The sequence below is a fragment of the Adiantum capillus-veneris genome, chromosome 2 (genome assembly GCF_014529385.1).
Source record: "Adiantum capillus-veneris isolate H3 chromosome 2, ASM1452938v2, whole genome shotgun sequence".
Taxonomy (NCBI): Eukaryota; Viridiplantae; Streptophyta; class Polypodiopsida; order Polypodiales; family Pteridaceae; genus Adiantum; species Adiantum capillus-veneris.
In genome coordinates, this window is record NC_140932.1 from 143,585,044 (window position 1) to 143,608,698 (window position 23,655).

The following is a 23,655-nucleotide window of genomic DNA, read 5'->3' on the forward strand; positions in this document are numbered from 1 at the left end:
GGAATTAACACTTCAAATGAACCTCGCCTGGAAGCTAGAGCGCTACCAAGCGAACGCCGATGACCTGTTGGCCCCAAAAACTGGCACCCATTTCGGTATTTCTTTGTTCTTATTGCAAAAAAACATCCAAACACTTTCACCTAACTCTCATCAAGCTGCCCAAACCTGTTCATGGCTGTAATTGCAGGTTTTTGACCCAATTTCGCAAACATAACGGCGCAAAACCCCTGCACGTCAAAAGTACATGTCAAGGACGCTTTCCCTTGCGGTTTGGAAGCTTTCAAGTGAGCTGCAGGTCAATTTCAGCGTGCTATAATTCCCTGTTTTGTCACTGTCAGGTGCCCAAATCCCTGCTTACACATCCCAAGGCTTTCTCGAGACTCCCATGGCATTGCCCTACAGTTTAGGTGCATAACCCTAAACCTGTCAAAAAACATAGTAGGCTGTAATTCTCTGTTTTGGATCGTCGCGTGTCACACGTGCTCCCGCACAGAATGGAACAGTTCCCCTTTGAAACAGACGAGTTTTCAAGCGAGAGAGGCACGCGAGAAAACTCTCCGTTTTCGCAATCCTTCGCGATGGAACTGTGCGTACCTATGGGGGATTGGCAATTAGCTAATCCGGCTCCTATTCAAAAGGCTCTTGCCTTAGCAAATGCGCATAAAGCCGCCATGTGTCCAGTTTGCCTCTTTAGAGTTAATTCCTAGTAACCACCGACTTATAAGTGTAGCAAGGGGGCCTAAATGACTTTGATTTGAGGAGACCAACTAGTGGGGCATTACCATATGTGCAAAGGGGAGAGAGAGATGCACGAGAGCAGATCATCGCGCTACATAGAGCAAGGGAGAAGACAAGCTTTCCATTAAAGCTTCATCACCTGCAACAACTACTCACACATATTGTAGCACAATGAATTGCAAAATCAGCCACCCTCTCAAACATGGGCGCCCCCAGCTGGGATGGGCTTGGCAAGTGCACCCGGTGTTGCTATTTGGACTATTTTCTTATTTTTAATGATTAAATCTTTTTTTTAGGATATTTTATTATGTGCACTAAGAACTGTTAAAAAGATTGTAGCTACAGGAACTGCCATCAGGAACGGACAACTCTGATGTGTCATTTGATGGGTGACGGTAAACATCGCGAAGGAGTTTCCGTAAGTTCGGTGGAAAGGGCCACGTTACGAGTGCCCCTGATGCGTCACATGATGGGTGACGGGTGCATCAGTAAGGGGGCATCCTATAGGCTAAGGAGGAAATCCGAACTTAGTAAGAAAATACGCGTAAGAACGCAAGCACAAGAATAAAGATGGGTTCAATGAAGCTTTTTACGAAAAGCAGGAACAGTCGCGGGAGGACAGATGTTTTCCCGCGAGGAGTCTGTGTCTGCATTGCATCTGTGTCGTGTCCTACACCCGGGGACTCCTGGAATGTGTTCGTGTAGCATTATTTTAACTAACTGAGTGAGTTTTAAAGTTTGAACAGGTTCACACTTTATTTTATAAAGTGGCCGGTCACTTTAAAGTGACCAGTTTGAACAGGTTCACACTTTATTTTATAAAGTGGCTTAATAAAATAAAGCAAGCAAGGCCTTATAAAAAAAACAAGCGCTAAAACCAAGGCAGGGGGCTGATTTGCGATCTCTCTCTCTCCTCTCTCTAAAAAGCGCCAAGCTCAACGATTTTCTCTCTCCTCTCTCTAGGAGCGCCCAATTCTGCTTTTTGGCTGCTATTCCCGCCAGGTGCCACACCCTATAAAAGGGTAGCTAGCGTTCAGTTTCTGAGAGAGCCGGGAGCAGTAGAAAGTATTAGCGCTGGGATTCTGGAGTAGAGCCTGCGACAGAATTTGCAAGTGTCGCATGACGACTGAGTACGGAGGTCGATTCTCCGAGCAAGGAGCGACAGGTATAAGGTGTTGATACGCATTGAGAATTGTTGCTTTGTGTGGTTTGTTTTGCAGGAATCTCCCGTCTCACGGGAAGGCCCTTCACGGGAAGTACGGCTTCACACCTAAGTCCCTTACGGGAAAGTACGGCTTCGCGCCTAAGTCCCTTGCGGGGAGGAACGGCCTTGTGCCCAAGCCCTTTACGGGAAAGCACGACCTTCGGGTCTAAGATTACAGAACGGAGGGGTTTCCTCAGGTTCTCGTGCTTGTATAAGAATTCTCCCTGAATAAAAGAATACTCTTAATGGGGGGGGGACCAGCCCATCTTCTGGTCCCTAATACTGTGTCGATCTTCTCCCTTCTCTCATGTTTTCAAAGAATTATAATTTTCAGATTTTCTAAGTGCTCGTGTACGCTCCCGTTTTGTGACAGTGGTATCAGAGCTCGGACTCCTCTCTTTCTCTGCAAAGAAGGACGATTCCGGGAAGAACGGGAAGAACCATGTCGAGCCAAGGGAGAAGCGTTGAAGAGGAGCTTCAACAAGTGCAAGCTCAGCTTGCGGAGTTGCAACAAATCTTATTGTTGCCAGACGTCCAAAAGCTTTTGGGCGGAATGAAGAAAACGAATGGAACTGATGCAGCCAAGCATCCAGACAACACTGTTGGCGTGAGACCACATGAGGCAAGAGAAGAAGAACGTGCCGAGGTGCACAAAGGATCTTCATATCGGAATGAACGGCCTACTTCAAGGAAAGGCCAGGAAAAAGCACTTTCTTTGCTAGACGAGAACAAGGACATCTCTATCTCATCTCCATCTTACTCTCCTGATTATACTTCTACTTCTCGATCATCTCGTCAGAAGAAGGAAGCCGCTACTACTGCCACTACCCTACATCAACCTAAAGATAAGCCTCAATTCAAGAAGCATGGTCGCAAGTCTCAACATCGCATGAGAGTCTTCAAATCGGGCGACAAGGACATCAAGTTTGAAACCTACAACGGACGGAGAGACATCTCCAAAGCACTGTCCTTCATCAGACAGTTTGAAGTCGCCTTTACCAATGGGCACTTCACAGAAAGATCCAAATTACGCCATGTGGGGATGCACCTCAAGGAAACGGCAAGTAATTGGTGGATAGCCAAGATTCTGGAAGGTTCTCAGGCCAGAACTTGGGAGAGCTTCAAATCTGAATTTTATGAACAATTTCTTCCACCTGACTTCGAGCAGGACATACGGAAGGAATGGGACTAGCTTGCCCAGAAGGAACATGAAAGAGTAACGACTTATGTGGACAAGTATTGGTCGGTTCTTCTGAAGGTCACTCCCTTCATGAAGATTGCCGACGAGGAAAAGAAACGAAAGTTCGAAGCGGGTCTCCAACCGCAGCTTCGAAAGAGTATGAAGGTGTATCCGCATGATACTCTTCAAAGGATGATGGAGTCAGCAATCATTGCTGAGGATTTGCACTCAACTGGGACACCCAGAAAAATGGAGCATAGCACTTACCGTGCAAGACAAAGAGGGGTCTACGATGACCATGGGGGCCAAGGAAGAAAACGTCCTCCATCTAAGGACGATGATCATTCTAAGAAGCCAGAGGGCACTAGCAAGCGAACTAAGTATCTTTCTCCTACTCAACTTCAAACTTTCAGAGAGGAAGGAAGATGCTTCTACTGTGGCGAGAAAGGACATATGAAACCGGATTGCCCGCTAAAGCAGCAACGGCAAGAACAAGCCTCTACGAGGCAAGAGAAAGCAAGGAAGGAACCCGCACCGCCAAGCTCGAACTCAATCCCAGATGTTCAAGGAAACACAGAAATGGAGAAAGGGAAGCGTCAACTTCTGAAGGGTTGGGGGTCTTTGAACAACCAGCGAGTACTGATTCTTTATGATCCAGGATTCACCGATAACTTCATCTCCTTGGATACTGCAGAACGTTTGTGCCTTACACCGGCTCAGCTTGGCACACCGGTTACATCCGGATCGGCATTCGAGGGGTTGACAACCAATGCAACTCCCGTGCAAGGACAGCTCAATCTTCGGATTGGCGAGTACAAGGACCGGGAATCATTTTTTATGGCACCTATCGAGGGATGTGATATCATCTTGGGTATGCCATGGCACTTCCACATGACACCTATTCCCGATTATGTGGAAAAGACCCTCACTTTTGATCATGGGGGTAAGAAAATAAAGATTCATGCTGATGCAAGAGATTGGTAGTTCCCAATTGTAAGCCATATCTCCATTAAGAAAGAAATAAAGAAGTGTGTTTCTGTTTACTTGCTTTTTGCACGTGAGAAGGATAAAACTAGTAGGGACTCTCCCTCTAGTCTGGAAATTAAGCGTCTTCAATTTATTGAAAAGTACAAAGATTGTTTCACGGAAACACTTCCTGATGAACTCCCTCCGGTATGCCCGGAAGATCACCGCATAGATCTCATACCGGGTAGCTCGCCTCCCAATCAACCCCCTTATCGGGTAAGTCTTGCTCAGCAAGAGGAAATTTTGAAGCAAGTCAACGAGCTTCTAGAGAAAGGATTAGTACGGCCAAGTGCTTCAACCTACTGCTCTCCAGTTCTACTGGTGCAGAAGAAAGATGGCACGTTTCGAATGTGCATTGACTATAGGTCTTTAAACAAGATCACGATCAAGAATCGCTTTCCGATCCCTCGGATTGATGATATACTTGATAAGTTGCAGGGTGCAAGTGTCTTTAGTCGCATAGACTTAAAGAGTGGGTATCATTAGATACGGATCGCCCCTGAGGATGTCCATAAGACTGCTTTCCGCACAACCTTTGGACTAGATGAATTTTTGGTAATGCCTTTCGGCTTGACCAATGCTCCTGCGACATTCAATCTTATGATGGACCGCATTTTCAGCCCGTATCGAGCTTTTACGGGAGTATTCTTTAACGACATACTCATCTTCTCTAAGTCAGAAGAGGAACATCAGAAGCACTTGGACTTAGTGTTTCAAGAATTGCGAAAGCATGAGTTGCATGTGAATGCAAAGAAGAGCGAGTTCTTTCTCTCAGAGATACACTATCTCGGCCATATAGTCTCTCACAATCAAGTGAGTATGGATCCTGCCAACATCCGAGTGGTCGAAGATTGACCTATTCCCACTACAGTACATGATGTACGTAGCTTTCTGGGATTATGTTCATATTATCAAAGGTTTGTCCGAGGATTTGCTCATGTAGCAGGACCACTTCGTGATTTGGCAAAGAAGAAGATTCCTTTCAGATGGGGATCGAGACAACAAGGAGCTTTTGATCGGCTCAAGTACTTGCTAAGCCATGGACCTATTTTGATAGTGCCTGACTTAAGGAAACCATTTGAGGTTCACTGTGATGCTTCAGGTGATTGCATCGGAGCAGTGTTAAACCAAGAAGGCCATGCAGTGGCTTATGAAAGCAGACGGCTTAAGGATGCAGAGTTGCATGCATCAATCTACGAAAAGGAACTCACGGCTGTGATTCACGCCTTATCCAACTGGAAGCACTATCTTCTAGGAGCGGATTTTGTGATCAAGACTGATCACCAGAGTTTGCGGTATTTTCTTACGCAAAGGAAATTATCTGAGAAGCAGATGAGGTGGGCAAACTTTTTGTCTATGTTTCACTTCCATATCCTTCACACGGCTGGGAGTAAGAATGTAGTCGCAGACGCACTGTCTAGGCGGCCAAGGGTGAACGCTATCACTTCGGTGTATCACCAAGAATTAGAAGCACTACCGGATTTATATCCAAATGATCGACACTTCTCCACCATCTAGGGAAAGCTACATCGTGGAGAGAAATAGTTTCCCTATTCCATTCAGGACGGTTACCTCTACCACCATCAGGCCATATGTGTGGCGGAACCATTAAGAAAGAAGATCATGGATGAAGCACACGCTTCGCCTTATGCGGGTCATCGGAGTATTCTCCCTACGACCTTAGCAATGGAAAGATATTTCTTTTGGCCTAGCCTTAAAGCAGACATTGATAAGTATGTCAGGGAATGCTTGGTTTGCCAAAAAGTGAAGTATGACCCGCATAAGACGCCTGGGTTGCTACAACCTTTGCCTGTGCCTAATGAACCTTGGGAAAGTATTGCCATGGACTTCATCATGGACCTCTCTAGAACTCAGACTGGAAATGACGCGATCTGGACCATTGTGGACAAGTTTAGCAAGCAAGCACACTTTATACCAGTCAAGAAAACGATCAAAGCAGATCATAAGGCTAGGGTCTTCCTGGCACAGATCTTTAAGCATCATGGAATGCCTAAGTCTATTGTGAGTGATCGAGATCCTCGCATGACAGGAAATTTTTGGCGTGCCTTGATGGATAATCTTGGTACAAAGCTGAATTTTTCATCTGCCTACCATCCTCAAACGGACGGGCAAAGTGAGATAGGCAATTCCACAGTATTGGATATGTTAAAAGCTTATGTGTCAGACCGGCAATCTGACTGGGAGAAATATTTGCCTCTTGTCGAGTATGCATATAACAATACCATACACTCATCGACGAGGAAAGCACCTTTTGAGATTCTCTATGGTAAGCCTTTGCTTCCACCCATCCTTTTAACTAAGGATAAGATCTTTGCAGCAGATGAATTTGTCTGGGATTTGGACACAGCCTATGGGCAAGTTAGGAGAGCTATTCTACGCTCTCAGGAAAAGCATAAGAAAGCTACAGACAAGCACAGGAGGAATCTCGACTTAACAGTCGGACAGTTAGTCTTACTCAAGTTTGAGAAGGCAAGACTTAAGAAACAAGCGTCTCATAAGGGGAAAGTGGTAAAACTTTCTACCTGTTATTATGGGCCGTTTAAGATTACTGAGCGAGTGAATGATGTCGCTTTCCGAATAGAGCTACCCCCTAATTGGAAGAACCATAATGCTTTCCATGTGAGTTTACTCCGGCCGTATGTGGGACCGCCTCTGAGCCAGCCTAGCACTGAGGAACCTCCTGAGGTTGAGGAAACAAAAGAAATACTCCAACCGGAGCAGATAGTAAGTCATCAGGAGCGGTCTCTCAAATCCAAAAAGATAACACGGAAGTATTTGGTTAAGTTTAAGAACTATTCGAATCTAGATGCTCAGTGGATGACGCAGGAGGAATTAGCAGCTTATCCCGAGATATTGGAGGTATATGTCCAAGCACTACAGTTGACGTCAACTGTTTAGAAGCCAGAGGGATGTTGCTAATTGGACTATTTTCTTATTTTTAATGATTAAATCTTTTTTTTAGGATATTTTATTATGTGCACTAAGAACTATTAAAAAGATTGTAGCTACAGGAACTGCCATCAGGAACGGATAACTATGATGTGTCATTTGATGGGTGACGGTAAACATCGCGAAGGAGTTTCCGTAAGTTCGGTGGAAAGGGACGGGTTACGAGTGCCCCTGATGCGTCACATGATGGGTGACGGGTGCATCAGTAAGGGGGCATCCCATAGGCTAAGGAGGAAATCTGAACTGAGTAAGAAAATACGCGTAAGAACGCAAGCACAAGAATAAAGATGGGTTCAATGAAGCTTTTTACGAAAAGCAGGAACAATCGCGGGAGGAAAGATGTTTTCCAGCGAGGAGTCTGTGTCTGCATTGCATCTGTGTCGTGTCCTGCACCCGGGGACGCCTGGAATGTGTCCGTGTAGCATTATTTTAACTAACTGAGTGAGTTTTTAAAGTTTGAACAGGTTCACACTTTATTTTATAAAGTGGCCGGTCACTTTAAAGTGACCAACCCTTTTATTAATAAAATAAAGCAAGCAAGGCTCTTATAAAAAAAAACCAACGCTAAAACCAAGGCAGGGGGCTGATTTGCGATCTCTCTCTCCTCTCTCTACAAAGCGCCAAGCTCAGCGATTTTCTCTCTCCTCTCTCTAGGAGCGCCCAGTTTTGCTTTTTGGCTGCTATTCCCGCCAGGTGCCAGACCCTATAAAAGGATAGCCAGCGTTCAGTTTCTGAGAGAGCCGGGAGCAGTAGAAAGTATTAGCGCTGGGATTCTGGAGTAGAGCCTGCGACAGAATTTGCAAGTGTTCGCGTGACGACTGAGTACGGAGGTCGATTCTCCGAGCAAGGAGCGACAGGTATAAGGTGTTGATACGCATTGAGAATTGTTGCTTTGTGTGGTTTGTTTTGCAGGAATCTCCCGTCTCACGGGAAGGCCCTTCACGGGAAGTACGGCTTCACACCTAAGTCCCTTACGGGAAAGTACGGCTTCGCGCCTAAGTCCCTTACGGGGAGGAACGGCCTTGTGCCCAAGCCCTTTACGGGAAAGCACGACCTTCGGGTCTAAGATTACAGAACGGAGGGGTTTCCTCAGGTTCTCGTGCTTGTATAAGAATTCTCCCTGAATAAAAGAATACTCTTAATGGGGGGGGGACCAGCCCATCTTCTGGTCCCTAATACTGTGTCGATCTTCTCCCTTCTCTCATGTTTTCAAAGAATTATAATTTTCAGATTTTCTAAGTGCTCGTGTACGCTCGCGTTTTGTGACACCCGGAGCCACCATGTGTCCAGTTTGCCTCTTTAGAGTTAATTCCTAGTACCCACCGACTTATAAGTGTAGCAAGGGGGCCTAAATGACTTTGAATTGAGCCTAAACACCCTTTTACTGCTCGGATTCCAGTGCCGATTGGCCCAACCATCTCGTGGCGACTTACCCTTCCCAACTGCGGGTGAAACTCTCGGCCGTTTGCCGTCTCACACTAGCCACGCAATGTCCAGCCATTTGTGACATCAAAAAAAGGGTCCCAAAAATTAAATAAAATCATCAGAACGAAACCAACAACTAAGGTTAGCATACCCTATGTCCTCATGACATAGGGTATCACACCTAAACTGCACGATTACACATGGGAAGCTTCGTTGAAGCCTTGGGGGCCTTGTATAAGAGTTTGGGCACTTTTGAGGGACCAAAAAAGGAAAATATAGCATGCTCAAATTTACTTACAACTCACCGGAAAGCTCTAAAAATGCAAAGGAAATCCATCCTAGACTTGTACCTACAGACATTTTTGCGTTGTTACGTTGTTGAAATTGGGTCAAAAACGTTACGTTGCCGAAATTGGGTCAAAAACCTACAATTTCAGCCCTTGACAGGTTTGAACAGCTTGGTGGGAGTGCTATGTATTCGCCTCGTTTGTTTTCAATTGAATAAAGAAATACCAAAAGGGGTGCCAACCTTTGGGACCTACAGGGTGTCGGTCTTTGTGTGCGCAATGACAATCTAATTGTTGGAAGCATATGTTTCTCTATTCTTCTCAATCCTCTGTGTGAAAATAACAAGTAGATGAATTAGTACCGTCCTCTACTGTGTACTAGCCGATTTCAGAATGTGCATTCTGGTAATGATAGTCATTGGAATGTACGCATGAATGCAACGTCTATTGAAGAATCGGATTGAATTTTGCAGTGTAATCGTGGGCGATTACTCTTCCTTTACCGCGGCCGAGAAGAGGGAAGGGGGGTATGTCACAAAGTGATGACGTGAACTAGCAACTAAAGAGGACTTGTTTTAAGCACATGTAAGTGACCAAACTGACAAGGACCAATTCCCGGCTAATAGCTGATGTCGTGGCATGACTGTACGGACATCCCTGAATTCGCACCGCAAATCATAGAGGCTATACGAGAATCCCTAAAGATCTAGCAGTTGCCTTTGTAGCGCCCACTTTTCATCTCTCATCCGTTTAGGCATGGACCCTTTAAATATGAGCCTTGGGGGACCTCTCTAGCATCACAATGTTTGCAGATTTCAAAGCAATCAAGGCTCCCCCTACAATTGTACCTTTGTCAGAGCAATATAAAAGAAATACCAAAAGGGACGCTAGGGTTTTGGGACTCGTGCATTTGGGAGTGAGAATCCGCTACTTCGTGTCTACCATGTGGATTCTCTCTCTCTCTCTCTCTCTCTCTCTCTCTCTCTCTCTCTCTCTCTCTCTCTCTCTCTCTCTCTCTCTCTCTCTCTCTCTCTCTCTCTCTCGGGATAGTTTCCTACGACGTTAAAATACTCTTCTTCTCGGGGAGGGGAGGGTGCTAATAAAAGGAGGAAAATGGTATTAACCTTTCTATCACCCAAGTGTAATTCACCCAAGTGTGGTAGATACAAGGGGCTCATCGCGATGACCTTGGACGCCATCTCGGAGGTCTCAAACTCTATCTGGTAGTAGCCGCGTCCGAGGAACTGAACGTCCAAGATCTTGCCCACCTCTACAAGAAGGCGGGCCAGGAGAAGGTCACGCAGCTCTCCTCTCCTGGGTCAGGTGCTGAGAATCTTCCAAATGATTGCACAAATGCTGATACAATGCTCCTAGATATTGAGATGCTGATGGGATCTTGCTCTAGGTGCTTGGATCTGCAAGGCTAAAGGCTGAATATAGAAAACGCTAGTGATGTTGAATGAGGTTTGCAAGCTCGACGAGGCTATGGGCTGATTTGCTATGGGTGTTGTCAAGGGAGGGCTGAAAACCGAAAACGCTGATGTGACTGCAGGATCTGAGGGCTGAAAACTGCAAAGGCTGATCTGATGCAAAAACGCTATGCTGATGACCGATCTGCCATTGAACTTACTAGCGCTAGGGCTGATCTGGTGCTGCGAGCTGATCGCTACAGTATGGCTGCTCTAGTGAGAAACCCTGGCTTGTTGATCATGCTGATGAAAACGCCAGGGTGTTGATGAAGGAAACGCTAGCATCCTGAACTTCAAAAAGGACTGCAGTGCTTGCTTTTTTGAACCACGCCAAAAGCGATGCAGAATAATTTACTCCGGCTCCATGTCTTCAACTCCATCTACGACTTGGGTTCGTCCTCTTCAAGAACCCCCTTTGGGGGATCTCCCTGAAATGACGTTAACCAAAAAGCACGGAAAATGGTGTGCATTGACCATGAGTGAGGCAAAGACACGTCTTTTTCTTTTCTAATGACTGGCAAAGGACTATGGTTCCTAAAATACTGTGAATGGAATGCAAATGAAAAATGTGATGAAGTGCCAAACTTTCCACAAAGCGCTTGCTCAAACTAAGAACTAAACTTAACTTTTCTACCTGAAACAATCAACTCTGGCAAACCTTTCTAAAGTAATGAAACCACACATTTCTACTTACATGATCTGTATAAAAGTGTTCATCTGATTTGTCAAAGTTGGAGTCGTAATGTTTGAATTTTCTCAAGTCTCACAAATTTTCCCAACACACCATTGATTTGATTTCAAGGAGTTCAACTCCTAACAAACCCACATACAAAGTTAGCCCAACGCAAAAGGATTGGTTATATTGTCTGTTTTGCATGCGTAATCAAGCACAATAACTTTTCCTTACCGAGGGAGGGGGGGGGGGGGGGGGGGGAGTCACAAAATGAGCAGACTAGAGCCAGGAACCCAACACAATTACTTTTCCTCTACCAAGGGGGATCATAAAATGATGACTTGGCATTGCTAACCCTGACTGAAGAATGAAGAGGAAATTAAACCAAAGGGGCAAAGTGGACACATGGCAGTAGGAGAGCAACCTGCAAGCCAACACACACACTCCAGAAGCTCTTCCCAAGAGGGGGCGCCCAAAATTGAGAGTGGATCTTGATTTTTCTCATTGTTAACTATAGTGTGTGTGTGTGTGAGTAGTGGGTGTAGGTGATCACAGCTTTAATGGAAAGCTTGCCTTCTCCCTTGTCTCGTGTAGCGCGACGATTCGCTCTCACGCATCTCTCTCTCCCCTTTGAAAATATGGTAATGCCCCACTAGGTGGGATTCTCAGTTGACCATGTACAGTGTTGGGGGGTTTTATGTGCGTTTGCCAAGGCAAGAGCCTTCTAGACAGGTACCGGATTAGCTAATTGCTAATACCCCACAGGTACGCATAGTTTCATCGCAAAGGATTGCAAAAACGGAGAGTTTTCTCACGTGAAAACTCCTTCGATTCAAAGGGAAACTTGTCCCATTGCATGCAGGAGTACCTGAGACACGCATAGGCATGTTCGCTCTGCTCAAAACGATCCAGAACAGAAAATTACAGCCTTTCTGCAGGTTTAAGGTTTCACACCTAAACTGTAAGAAATCATTGGGGCAGCCTCGAGAAAGCCTTGGGACGCGTGCACAAGGTTTTGGGCACCTGACAATGGCAAAACAGAGAATTACAGCACACTGAAATTGACCTACAGCTCATCAAAAAGCTTCCAAAATGCAAGGGAAAGTGTCCTTGACGTGTACTTTTGGCCTACAAGAATTTAGGCGCCAATATGTTGCCAAAATCAAGTCGAAAACCTGCGATTTCGGCCCTTGACAGGTTTGGACAGCTTGGTGAGAGTTTGATCTAAGTGTTCAGATCGTATTGAATAAAGAAATACTGAAAGGGACGCCGGTCTTTGGGGCCTACAGGATGTCAGTCTGCGTATGCGCAGTGGCAATCTAGTCGCTAGACGCATCCTTTTCTTCTCAGTGCTCTGTGTAAAGTTTACAGGTAATCGAATTAGTACCGCCCTCTGGTTCCATCGATAGGATAGCTACTGCAACGTGGATTGTTTTGGGTGAAAGCAACACAGAGGTTGTCAATATGGCAGAGAAGAGAGACCAAGTACCTGAAGAGGGATCTTCCTCACATGGCATAGAGAAAGTTCCTTCAACTCTTCAAGAAGAGGAAAGGTTGTAGAGAGTGTAACTACGTGGCTCCATGGAAATGTTTCAGTAGTTGGCCAACAATCCAAGGATACCGGAGTTCTTACAGGCTCCTACACATGAATTTTAGGCTCTAACACGGGGTTTTCAGGCTCTGGGACAAGGCATGACTGAGCCGTTGCAGGAAAAGGAGATTTCTAATGAGCAGAGGTCTCTTGATGCTCGAGGGAAAGCCCATGTGATTGAGCAACCAGAGGTGTCCATTGATCCCAAGCAATTCGCTTTACCTAGACAGAAACCGTTTGTGAATGGTCAAGGGAGTAATGAACAGGCTATGCGTAATGTGTTTGAGACAATGCAACCAAGCATGTTAACCTATGTACGCACACTTTTTCAAGGTGCCTGTGGTCAATTTCGAATGTCTGGGACACCATTTAATACGACTGGTTTTTCCCAGCTATATGCCCAAAATGCAGATATGACAGTGATCCAAGTGCGGGAATGGTCAATTCGGGGGAGCAACCACTTTTACAGACACGTGTTCATGACAATTTGACTCCTTTGAGTCAGCCTAAGGATTACAAAGAAGGTGGGCAAGAAAGACTCATGTCCTTGATGTAAAGCTTAAAGGCGAGTCTGTTCCAGCTGTTTCTGCTTTTGCTATTTCATTTGTAATAAAGAATATCTCTCTGTATACTTGATCTTTGCAAAAGAAGTACCTAAAGTTGTATCTAGTTTGTCTACCTTAAATAAAGATACGTCAACTATTTTGAGTGGTTTCAATGATTGTTTTTCGAACACTTTGCCAGAGGAGTTACCTCCAGAGAGACCTGAGAATCATACCATAGATCTTGTGTCAAGTTCTAGTACCAAATAGACCACCGTACAGGGTTAGTGCAGCCCAAAAGAAAGAGATTATGAGTGAAGTCAACAAGCTTTTAGAGAAGGGGCTGATTCAGCCTAGTTCATCTCCTTTTTGTTCGCATGTACTCCTAGTGCAGAAGAAGGAAGGTTCATGGCGCATGTGCATTGATTATCGCGCTTTGAATAAGAATACCATCAAGAACAAGTTCCCCATACCGAGGATAGATGACATCATTGATCGGCTTGAGGGAGCGTCACTGTATACCAGTTGAGACCTAAAGAGTGGGTACCATCAGATACGCATTAGGCCAAAAGATGTCCGCGTTCAGGACAACATTTGGTCTCTATGAGTTTCTTGTCATGCCATTCTGTCTCACAAATGCTCTTGCCACGTTCAATAAAATGATGGACATAATAATTAGGCCACATAGAAACTTCGTGGGTACATTCTTTGATGACATGTGTCACGTCCGCACTTCACTAGCGCCACGTGGACACGCTTCTGCCATAGTCTAGCATCAGTCATAGCCTAGCTTAGGAGAGAGCTTGGCACTTTGTGAGCCTCTAGCGGGAAGTGCATGTCCAAACCGGTCATAGTTGCATACCCTCTCTTGCACAAGAACAGTCATTTCATCATGCAGGCATTTTACCACGTGGACCACCTCTTATAAGTCATTTTATTAAAAGTAACTTTTGGAATTCTTTTTGTAAGCTTGCCCTACCCAGCATATCACCCATTGGGCACTCAGTAGAAACAGAAGAAGCAGGGACACAGAAAGGGCAGGCACCGCAGCAGACCGACAGGCACCCTCAGCCTCCCCAACGTTTTCTCAACAGTTCAACCCAGCGTTTTCAGCAGCAGCAGTTGAGCGTTATCAGCCCACAGCCACCAGCGTTCCAGTTTTCAGCCCTTAGCTTCGCCCGAACACAACTCCCCGTTGCAGTTCCTCGCCGCATTGACCGACCAACACTAAATCAACCTGGCATTTTCAGTTTTCAGCCAAGGCAGCCAGCGTTTTGCAATTCCAGCCCAGATCAGCCAGTGTTTTGCATTCTCAGCCTTTGCACGACTCGGCGGTTGCAAATCAGCCCTGCAGTACCGCCTCAATAGCAGCAGAGCATCTAGCGTTTTCAGTTTTCAGCCTTGACGCCGTCGTCGTCGACATTGTCATCGTCATCGTCATCGTAGTCCCTATCTTGACGACGACACCTTCGTCATCGTCATCGCAGATCCCTATCTTGACAATGACACCTTCGTCGCCATCTTAGCAGATCTCAGACTTGACGACATCATCATCGCAGTCTCCATCGTCATCGTCGTCGTCGTCGTCGACATCATCATCATCGTCGACATAGTCGTCATCAAGTACCACAGCATCAATACCCCTTAGCATCAGCATCCAGTCATTGTAGTAGCATTTGTGCAAGAATAAAGAAAGTACTTGCTTTGGCAAAAGAGCATGGGGGCCCTTGAGGGTTGGGACCCGACATCCCTGTGTCGTCTCTTTTCTCTCTCTCGTCTCTCTCTTTCTTTCAGTTCAGTTCAGTTCTTTCAAGTAAAGTAAAGTGTCCCTTGTGTTTGTGTGCGGAGTACTAGATCCGAGTTCCGCTGCACCTGACATTGGTATCAGAGCTCTGTGTGCGTTGCACCTGACATTGGTATCAGAGCTCTGTGTGCCTTGCATTTGACGTTGGTATCACAACTCTAAGCGTGCTTCGGCTTCGCGAACTTAAGGGAAGAAGCTAAAAAAGAATCTCAAGTACCAAGAAGAACCATCAAGAACCCAAGGAACCTCTCCTAGTTTTTCCTCCTGAAGAATCTTTGAGTCCCGACCATGGACTTACCAGATCCCATCTTCATTGCCATGTCTTTAAACGACGATTGACATCAGACACACGAAAACCCAGATCCTGAGTACCAAGATCTCCTAGCTTTGTATGCGGATATGGAAGGAGTTGGAGACAGGATCCCTAACCTCTTCTGCATTCGCATTGGCATGTAGCCTGCATCCATTCCCCTCCTCATTGAACCTTTGGAAAGGACTCCGGAACGAAACCTCAGTCCATCAGTATCAGTAATGTTTTCACCACAGGCAGTGTTCGGGGAACAGCTCTTGCTACAGCAAGCACAATCAGCACTATCTAGTAGAGAGCCCAGGCTGATATTCGGCAATCGTAGTAAGGTTGGACAGTGACACTTACACGATGTTTGCATCGCCAACAGTACCCACAGCACCCATAGCACCCGCAATACCATCAATCCCCGGTTTCGGAGGAATCTAGAAGTACAGATAGAAGTTCGACAACTGTGTATCACTTTTAACAGGGGGGATGTCACGTGCGCACTTCACTTGCGCCACGTTGACACGCTTCTGTCATAGTCTAGCATCAGCCATAGCCTAGCTTAGGACTGAGCCTAGCAATTTGTGAGCCTCTACCAAGACGTGCATGTCCAAGTCTGTCATAGTTGCATACCCTCTCTTGCATACGAACAATCATTTCATCATGCAGGCATTTTACCACGTGAACCACCTCTTATAAGTCATTTTACTAAAAGTGACTTTTGGAATTCTTTTTGTAAGTTTGTTGGGAAGCCTGCCCTACCCAGCATATAATTCCTATAAAAGAAACCCATTGGGCACTCAGTAGAAACAGAAGAAGCAGGGACACAAAAAGGGCAAGCACCGCAGTAGACCGGCAGGCACCCTCAGGCTCCCCAACATTTTCTCAACATTTCATCCCACCGTTTTCAGCAGCAGCAGTTGAGCGTTATCAGCCCACAGACACCAGCGTTTCAGTTTATGAGAAAGAACTGTTGGCAGTAATTCACGCCCTCACTAGTTGAAAACACAATCTGCTAGGGGCTGACTTTGTTGTCCAAACAGACCATTAAACCTTGCGATACTTTCTCACACAAACCAAGTTGTTTGAGAGACACATGCGATAGGCAAACATCTTGTCAATGTTCCATTTTCAGATTGTGCATGTGAAAGGGAAAAAGAACGTGGTGGCTGTTGCATTGTCACAAAAGCCCCAAATTACGGCAGTGTCAATTCCGTATCATTGTGGACTAGACGAAATGAAGACCCAATATGCTGAAGAATCAGATTTTGCAAGGATTTATGATCAGCTTGTTGATGGGCAACATCATGAACACTATATGCTTAAAAATGACTTTCTCATGATGCATGGGTAGTTATGCCTTACTAAACAGTTGCGGCCAAAGGTTGATTGTCACCAACGTGTGACTACTATCTATCCTTTTTGTTGACTTTCTCATGATGCATGGAAAGTTATGCCTTACTAAACAGTTGCGGCCAAAGGTTTTGATGGAAAGCCATGCTCCACCTTATGTTGGGCATCGTGAAATTGATATGGCAGTGACAGCGGTTGAGGCGTTCTTCTATTGGCAAGCTTTACGTCAAGATGTTGACACATTTGTAAGATCATACTTAGTATGCCAAAAAGTCAAATTTCATAGGCAAAAGCAACCGCGATTGTTGCAACCATTGCCGATCCCTGAGAGCTTTATCTTTGCTCTTCCAAGAACGAAAATACGCAATGATGGGAATTGGAAAATACGCTGAAATTGACCTGCAGCTCACCGGAGAGCTTCCAAAATGCAAGGGAAAGTGTCCTTGACGTGTACTTTGACCTACAAGGGTTTTGGCGCCGTTATGCTGCCAAAATCAGGTCGGAAAGCTGCCATTTCAGCCCTTGACAGGTTTGGACATCTTCGTGAGAGTTTGATCTAAGTGTTCGGATCGTCTATTTTCAATTGAATAAAGAAATACCGAATATAACGTCAATCTTTGGGGCCTACAGGGTGTCAGTCTTCGTGTGCGCGATGACTACCTAGTCATTGGACGCATCTGTGCTCTCTTTTCTTCTCAGTGCTCTGTGTAAAGTTAACAAATAATTGAATAAGTACAAACCCCTCTACTGTGTGCGGTTATACTAAGATCTAGAATGGAGGGGTTTTCTCCATTTGTTGTGCTTGTTAAGAGATTCTCTTCAAGGAGGGGAACCAGCCAATCTTCTGGTCCCCAATACTGTGTCAACCTTCTTCCTCGTCTCTTTTAGTTAAACGTCTATTTATTTTCAGATTTTTTTATTATTTTCCGCTTCCCCGCCTTTGACCGCCAAAACCCCCTCCCCAAACCCCCCCCCCCAAACTGCTTGTGGGTTGTTCTCACCCTATCAGCAATCGTTCCAACACCAATGTCGTCTTCCACAACAGCAGACAAGAATGGAGGCTCATGCTCCACCACAGAGGTCCAAAAAGCAATGCCAAAAACTGCCAGCCTAATTTACGGAAATCCGTACAACCTGCCACGTCATCAAGCCAACGCAATTTTCGAAAATCTGCCACATCATCAATTTTTGTGTGTGTCCGGATCTTGCTTTATTTTCTTCCTTTATGTCACTTCGGGGCCCATCGAACGGGGTCCCCATAAGTTGGTAGGACTTCTTCTGTTACTTGTTCTTCTTAGGGTTTAGGCCCCTCGGCTTCTATCATTCCAGCCTCCCATTAATATTCCATAGCTTTCCTCGTTCTCGTTACCACTTTAGTTCTCATTAACATTCCTACATTTATGAAGTTAACAACTTTCATTGCCCTCTTCCATTTGGAACCGCCAAGAAAATTTATGAACACTCCATGTATCTGAGTGAGTCTCATAGTTCATTAAAGCCTCAATGACATTGTGCGTCCTTTTTTTCCTCCTCTTGAATGCTTCACTTTTGCCAGCACCATGAAACATTAGTCTCTATTAAACATTCTCTTGTAATTCATGGTATCCGGTCAGAAGCAATCAACTTTTTTGAAGTAGGAAATGATATCCCAAGCGCACGATGTAGAGGACGAGAAGAGAAAGCAGTCCTTTTATTTAAAGAAAGGGTGAGAGAGAAGGTGTTGGCAAACTTTCAAGAAAATTAAGTGCCAGTGTTTTCATTAGCCTCTCGAGAACACAAGACCAGTTGTCAATTTTTCCCCATGTACATAGAAAACGATTCGTAACACGTGGTTGATAACTGTCCCCGCGCACCAGAGACATTGGAAAAAGCAGGCCCATAGAGCCAATCAACGTCTGCTTGAGATGAGTAAGCCTGTGTTCCATTGCTCCATAATAGCATCGTACCCCATATTCTTAAACACCAAGCACAGTGCAGCACTATTTTGCCGGTCACTCTTAGCACTCAATCACTACATTTCCTTTCTTTAATTCTTCTTAAAAACAACTAAAGAGAATCCATACCTTGAAGTCTTTACCTGTCCTGAAAGAACTAATGGCCTTTCAAACGTACCGCTTATTTATGCTAAAGCAAAGAGGATAAGTGGTTTGTGTGTTTGAGTGTGTCAGGATGAGAGGATATCATGATCGATCCCTGCTTCTACCATCCCTATGGACGCTGGAGGAACACATCAACTCTTCGCGAAGCAAAGAAAACAGCATACCCTTTCTAGCACACAGAAGTGATATCACGGATAACAACAAGCTCTAGCACTTAACTGTGGTCCCAAACAATTCTTCCTTATGTTCTCAATTATATTGCTCTCATTAGCATCCACCTGACGTAAATCGAAGGCAGTGAACCAGCACCATGTAAAGAGAGTGACCCGCACCATGTAAAAAGGTAGTGAACCAGCACCATACAAAAAGGTATTACCTTTGAGACCATCAAGGCAGATTGGACCACATAATTTGCAAAAGGATCCTGAAGCAACTGAGCAAGTCGTGCGCTACTCATAAGCTCTCTTATAATTTGTGCCTTGCTTTCTTCCCCAGAGAGCTTCAAACATTTCTCAACAACGTTGCTGCTGAACTTTTGCATTGCAAGATGTACAAAGTTTCCATCCATATGAGTAATTACTTCCACAATCGCCCAATTCAATCCCAAATCCAGAATATACTGGACAACATAGTTCCTGGTACAGTAAAAGTCAGAAACATTATCGGTACCCCCCCCCCCCAAAAAAAAAAAAGAGGAAGGAAAGAAAAACTACTGACACACATGCAAAGAAAGATACAAGTATAAACATTTTACCCAAAGGGATCCTGTGAAAGGACCAAAGCATTGGCTGCAATTTCTGCAACCAAGCGGTTGCGTTGTTGACCAGATGAAAAATCAACACATCTTTGAAGCACACAGCATCCATGTCTGTGGGTTGCAATTTCGACACAATGAGAAGCTGCTGCATCAAATATGAACTGCCAAAGGCCAGAACAAAGCTGTTACCTGTGTGCATGCTTAATGAGTCAAAGTAAGAAACTTTGAGGTTTTCTATTCAGCCACTCTACCTGACTATCTTCTGGGCTTAGGCGCTGCAAGCAGCGCTGCACAACATGGTTGCCATTCAAATCTTTTATAAGTGTAACTACGCCCTGTTTTAGTGACGCTACAACCAACCTCACTTGCTCTGGAAAACTCACTGTCTCGATCAACTTCTGAACTGCCCGTGTCCTGCATTACAATAGTTTAAGTCTTCAAATTATCACACAGATAGCAACAAAAACCTTCTACTGTTGGCACACATACAAAATTTAAGGCCACCTTAAAACTTACCCATGCATATTTAAGGAGATGGTCACAAGCTGTTCCTTGCCAGTGACTTTGTACAAGATTTCCATGCGCTGTGTTTCATCACACACCTCCAAAAGTTTCTGAATTAAATAATTTCCAAATGGGTCTGTCATCAATTCTACAACATGCTCAATGATCTCTACAAAAATCTTTTGTACATCCTCAAAAACCCCCTCTTCAAACTTTCTTTGTAAAAATCGGCAGCCATGTTGATCCTTTGCGATACTATAGATGTGACCCTCAATTTCCTTCAGAGTGTTATATTTAAGCGGGGGGGGAGAGTCTTCCACAAGATGTTCACTATTTACACTTTGCAAAGCTACATGGTCCATTGCTTTCCATGAACCACCTCCACTGATGCCACTCAAGTGATTCGAAGAAGACAGATGGGCGTCATTGGAAACAGGGTGACTGGATGCATGACCATTGGCCATATAAGTTTTCTTCTTCAAGGGCGGCATTACCCCCATAGGCGTAAACAACCCATTTCGAGGCCCTTTAGGTGTCGCAGTAGTTTCAGACAACAACCGTTCATGACTTGTTGGAATCCTGCTGTTTGGCATGGGAGAATGAGGAAATGGGCAGAGATCCCCTCTAGTGCAGAATCCTTGAAGAAAATACCGACAACTGCCTGGATTTTCAAGAACCCCACCTGATAGCATTACAGGAGACGCCCAGATCCCTGCGGTTGATATATTCCTCTCTGGTGTAATGGCAGTTGCCTTTGAGGTGAGCTGTTGTTGAACAACATCAAACACAAAATTAGGAGCTTGTACTGAACGACTGTGATGCATTCGAGAATATGAAATTCCAGGCTGACTTTGCAAGCTAGCATAAAACCGAGCTTGTTGCTCTTGCAGCCTCTGCTGCCTCAGCAGAAACTCTTCCTTTACTCGCTGCCGGCAAAGCACCTGTTCCTCTATCTGTTGCTGCGCAGCAGCCTCATGCATTCGGTGTGCATAAAACTTCAAGTTTGATGGGTAAGGAGGCACAAAACTTGCTGGAGAAAGTGGCAAAAAGGCTCCATTTTCCAAAGAACTCTGATGCCCAAGGTGCATTGATGTTGCACCTGTCAAATTAGATACACATGGTTCTGGCATGGCAAAGCTCTGTTCCGACGACAGCTGCTTTGCACTGTGAAATTCCAAGGGGCTCTGCACACATTGAACAAAGCGCATCTCTTGAGATTGTTCTAATCGCCAATCATCCAGTACTACCTTATCTAAGTTATTTTGGAGCTCCTTTTCAATGCAATTATCTCCATTTTGCGCAAATGGGTTCAACGACCGCAGAGAAGGGGGTAAGCAGGATGTTGAAAGTAAGGGTGTAGCATCTAGTATAGAGGTGGCATCAGCACATTCATCACTTGATGAAGCACTATCCGTAACCTTACCATGGTCTGCGTAACTTTGAGACTCACCCTGCAAAGTGGAGGAGGTCGTCACATGAGTTATAGCTGGAACTGCAAGTTGTCCTGGATAATTTACATAACCGGATGAGGTCTGTGATACACTACCAGTATAGGTAGAACCAAGATCGAAAGAATGCTTTGATTGGGAATTAACATGCTTATCAAAAGCCATAGCATTGTATCTAGAAGCAGGCAGTCCTCCATAAAAGGGAGATAGCGAATTGGATAATGGTGGCAAATCATCATATGTAGGAGTTCCCATCCGCAGTGACATATGTAGGGGCTCTGAATAAGCTGTGTAGGGCAAAGGGTGATGTCTTACTGTTTGCATTTCATCAGAGGGGGTATCCACTTGAGCTACCTGCTCTGATGAGGGCTGATGATGGTCTTTAACAGTTGTCCTTTGCTCTTCAAGATGAGGGGGTGCCGATGTTGCTCTGGGGATCTCCCCCAACAGTTTCTCTAGCTCTTCATCGTATTCTTCTTCCATGAAAGAAAACCAGTGCTGGGACTACCAGGAAAAGGAAACCAAAAAATGAGAAAATCATAAAGAAGGGGAGAAATAAAGAAACAAACCCACTACACATTAATCTAATTTATGGTGCAAGCTCTTTAGACATAGTGAACACAGCCCTGCAAAGCAAAGTATCAGCCCTCCACCTTGAGATCTGCTGCCCTGCTCCCGCAGATGCTGCAAAAACAGAGATACCCCAAAAAAACAAAAGGCACACAAACACAGAACAAGTCAAGAAAATGTGAGTACACCCGAACAGAAAAAACAAATGAAGCTGAGCTGCACTTGCAGTCAAACTGTTGCTACTACTCAATCGAGCAGAAATAATGAACAACCCATAGACAGTTGCTGCTTCTCATGCTGATATTAAAACCCAGGACAAAAGATGATTTAAAAAATCGAGTTGCTGATCGACAGAAGCAAAAAAAGTTGCAAAGGTGTGGTGGCAGTTTACCTGGTTGGACAGCTTCCTTGAAGTGATCGGAGACTTGCAAATATGCCAAAAATGGGAAAAAATTGACGGGGGCGATGCAACCTACCTAAGGAAGGAAGAAGGCAATGTTCAAGGGCTAATGTACACAATACAAAGAGTAGAACTTGAGCAGATGATAATGATGATGAGGAAGCTGATGCTGATGAGAAGCAGAGTAGCTGATGTCCGAAAGAGCAACCCAAAAAAAAAAAAAAAACAGGAGGAGGAAAATGGCAAGAGAGAGGGAGAGAGGAGAAGTGGCAAGCAGCTGCGTAGAAGTGGATCTTTTTCCCTATTTTTCCGAGAAATATTTCTGAGCGCAGAGCTGCCCTTGCTAATTTTTTCTCTCCCTTCTGGGAAATGTTCTTTATTTTTTGGTGTGTTTCCCTGCATCTACATACATAGGCCTACCTATGTATCGCAACAACAACAAAAACGTCTTGCTCTTCTTGACTCCGAGGTGAAAGGCTTCCTTCCAGAGCTTTTTTTTTTCCCTTCTTTGCATGTAGGCTAGGCTACTATTTGGTTGTTCTGTGCCCGAATTTTTCCTTTTTGTCCCACACCTCTCGATCCAAGCAGCTTCACCATGCGCACGCATTCCTTCCATCCTAGGTACAGGTATAATATATCATCGCCAAAAGACTATAAACGGTTGCTCAGAATACTTGTGATGTCATTGTGCAAACACAGTTGGTGTCATGGCCCACTCCTCTTAAGCTCGCTTTTCAATCAAATTGCTCCACTCATCTCCTCGCCCCCTTCCCCTGGGTTTCTTTCTTTTTAATTAAAAAAAATAGACGTTGAATTAGATTAGAAAAGAGCACTAGTAGGTGCTACGATCGTTTTTAAAGTTTTATTAGTGAGAATCAACGAAGATCCTCACTGGCAAAGCGGAGGGTTGCGGAGTAGAAGGGTGGCGTAGTGCAGTGATTGCTCGCAAGCAGGTGGCGACCCATGACGGGGAAGATGAGACCATCAGATCGAAGAGGCGACAACAGATGATGGACACCAGCAAGGCACGGCTAGAAGATCTACTCTTTTTTAATAAAATAAAGTGGAGCACTGCCAACAACGTCGTGTGCCAACGCGACTGGTTACAAGATCTCTCACAGAGTCCCCAACCACAGTATCTGAGTTCGATACCCCTCCTATTTTTGGAAGAGAGGAGATGGCGCCTTCCCATGTTTGAAAGGTTGGAGATGATGAGTGGAAGGCATCTTGAAAGTAATGGAATAAAATGAAAGAGGAGAGAGTAGAATATGCGAGTAGTAGATACAAGGTGAGACATACAACCAAGGAGAGAATACTCAA

The 23,655-nt window shown here is 44.9% G+C and overlaps 1 protein-coding gene across 6 annotated transcripts in view; it reads right to left on the reverse strand.

The window, feature by feature from the left end:
- LOC147463783 (uncharacterized) overlaps positions 1-23,049 on the reverse strand; it is a 39,996-nt gene extending 16,947 nt beyond the window's left edge. The window contains exons 1-6 of one of the 6 annotated variants that reach the window (XM_086490899.1): positions 22,327-23,047; positions 22,019-22,049; positions 19,930-21,869; positions 19,665-19,827; positions 19,411-19,574; positions 19,033-19,291 (exon numbers count right to left, since the gene is read on the reverse strand). In XM_086490899.1, the coding sequence (XP_086347025.1) occupies positions 19,033-19,291; positions 19,411-19,574; positions 19,665-19,827; positions 19,930-21,848 (2,505 nt within the window). In that variant the 5' untranslated portion in view covers positions 21,849-21,869; positions 22,019-22,049; positions 22,327-23,047. Of the gene's footprint in view, positions 1-19,032; positions 19,292-19,410; positions 19,575-19,664; positions 19,828-19,929 lie in introns of those variants that run through there. The other 5 variants (XM_086490905.1, XM_086490894.1, XM_086490886.1 and 2 more) reach the window with 5 other exon arrangements.
- Between the last annotated feature and the right edge of the window lie 606 nt (positions 23,050-23,655).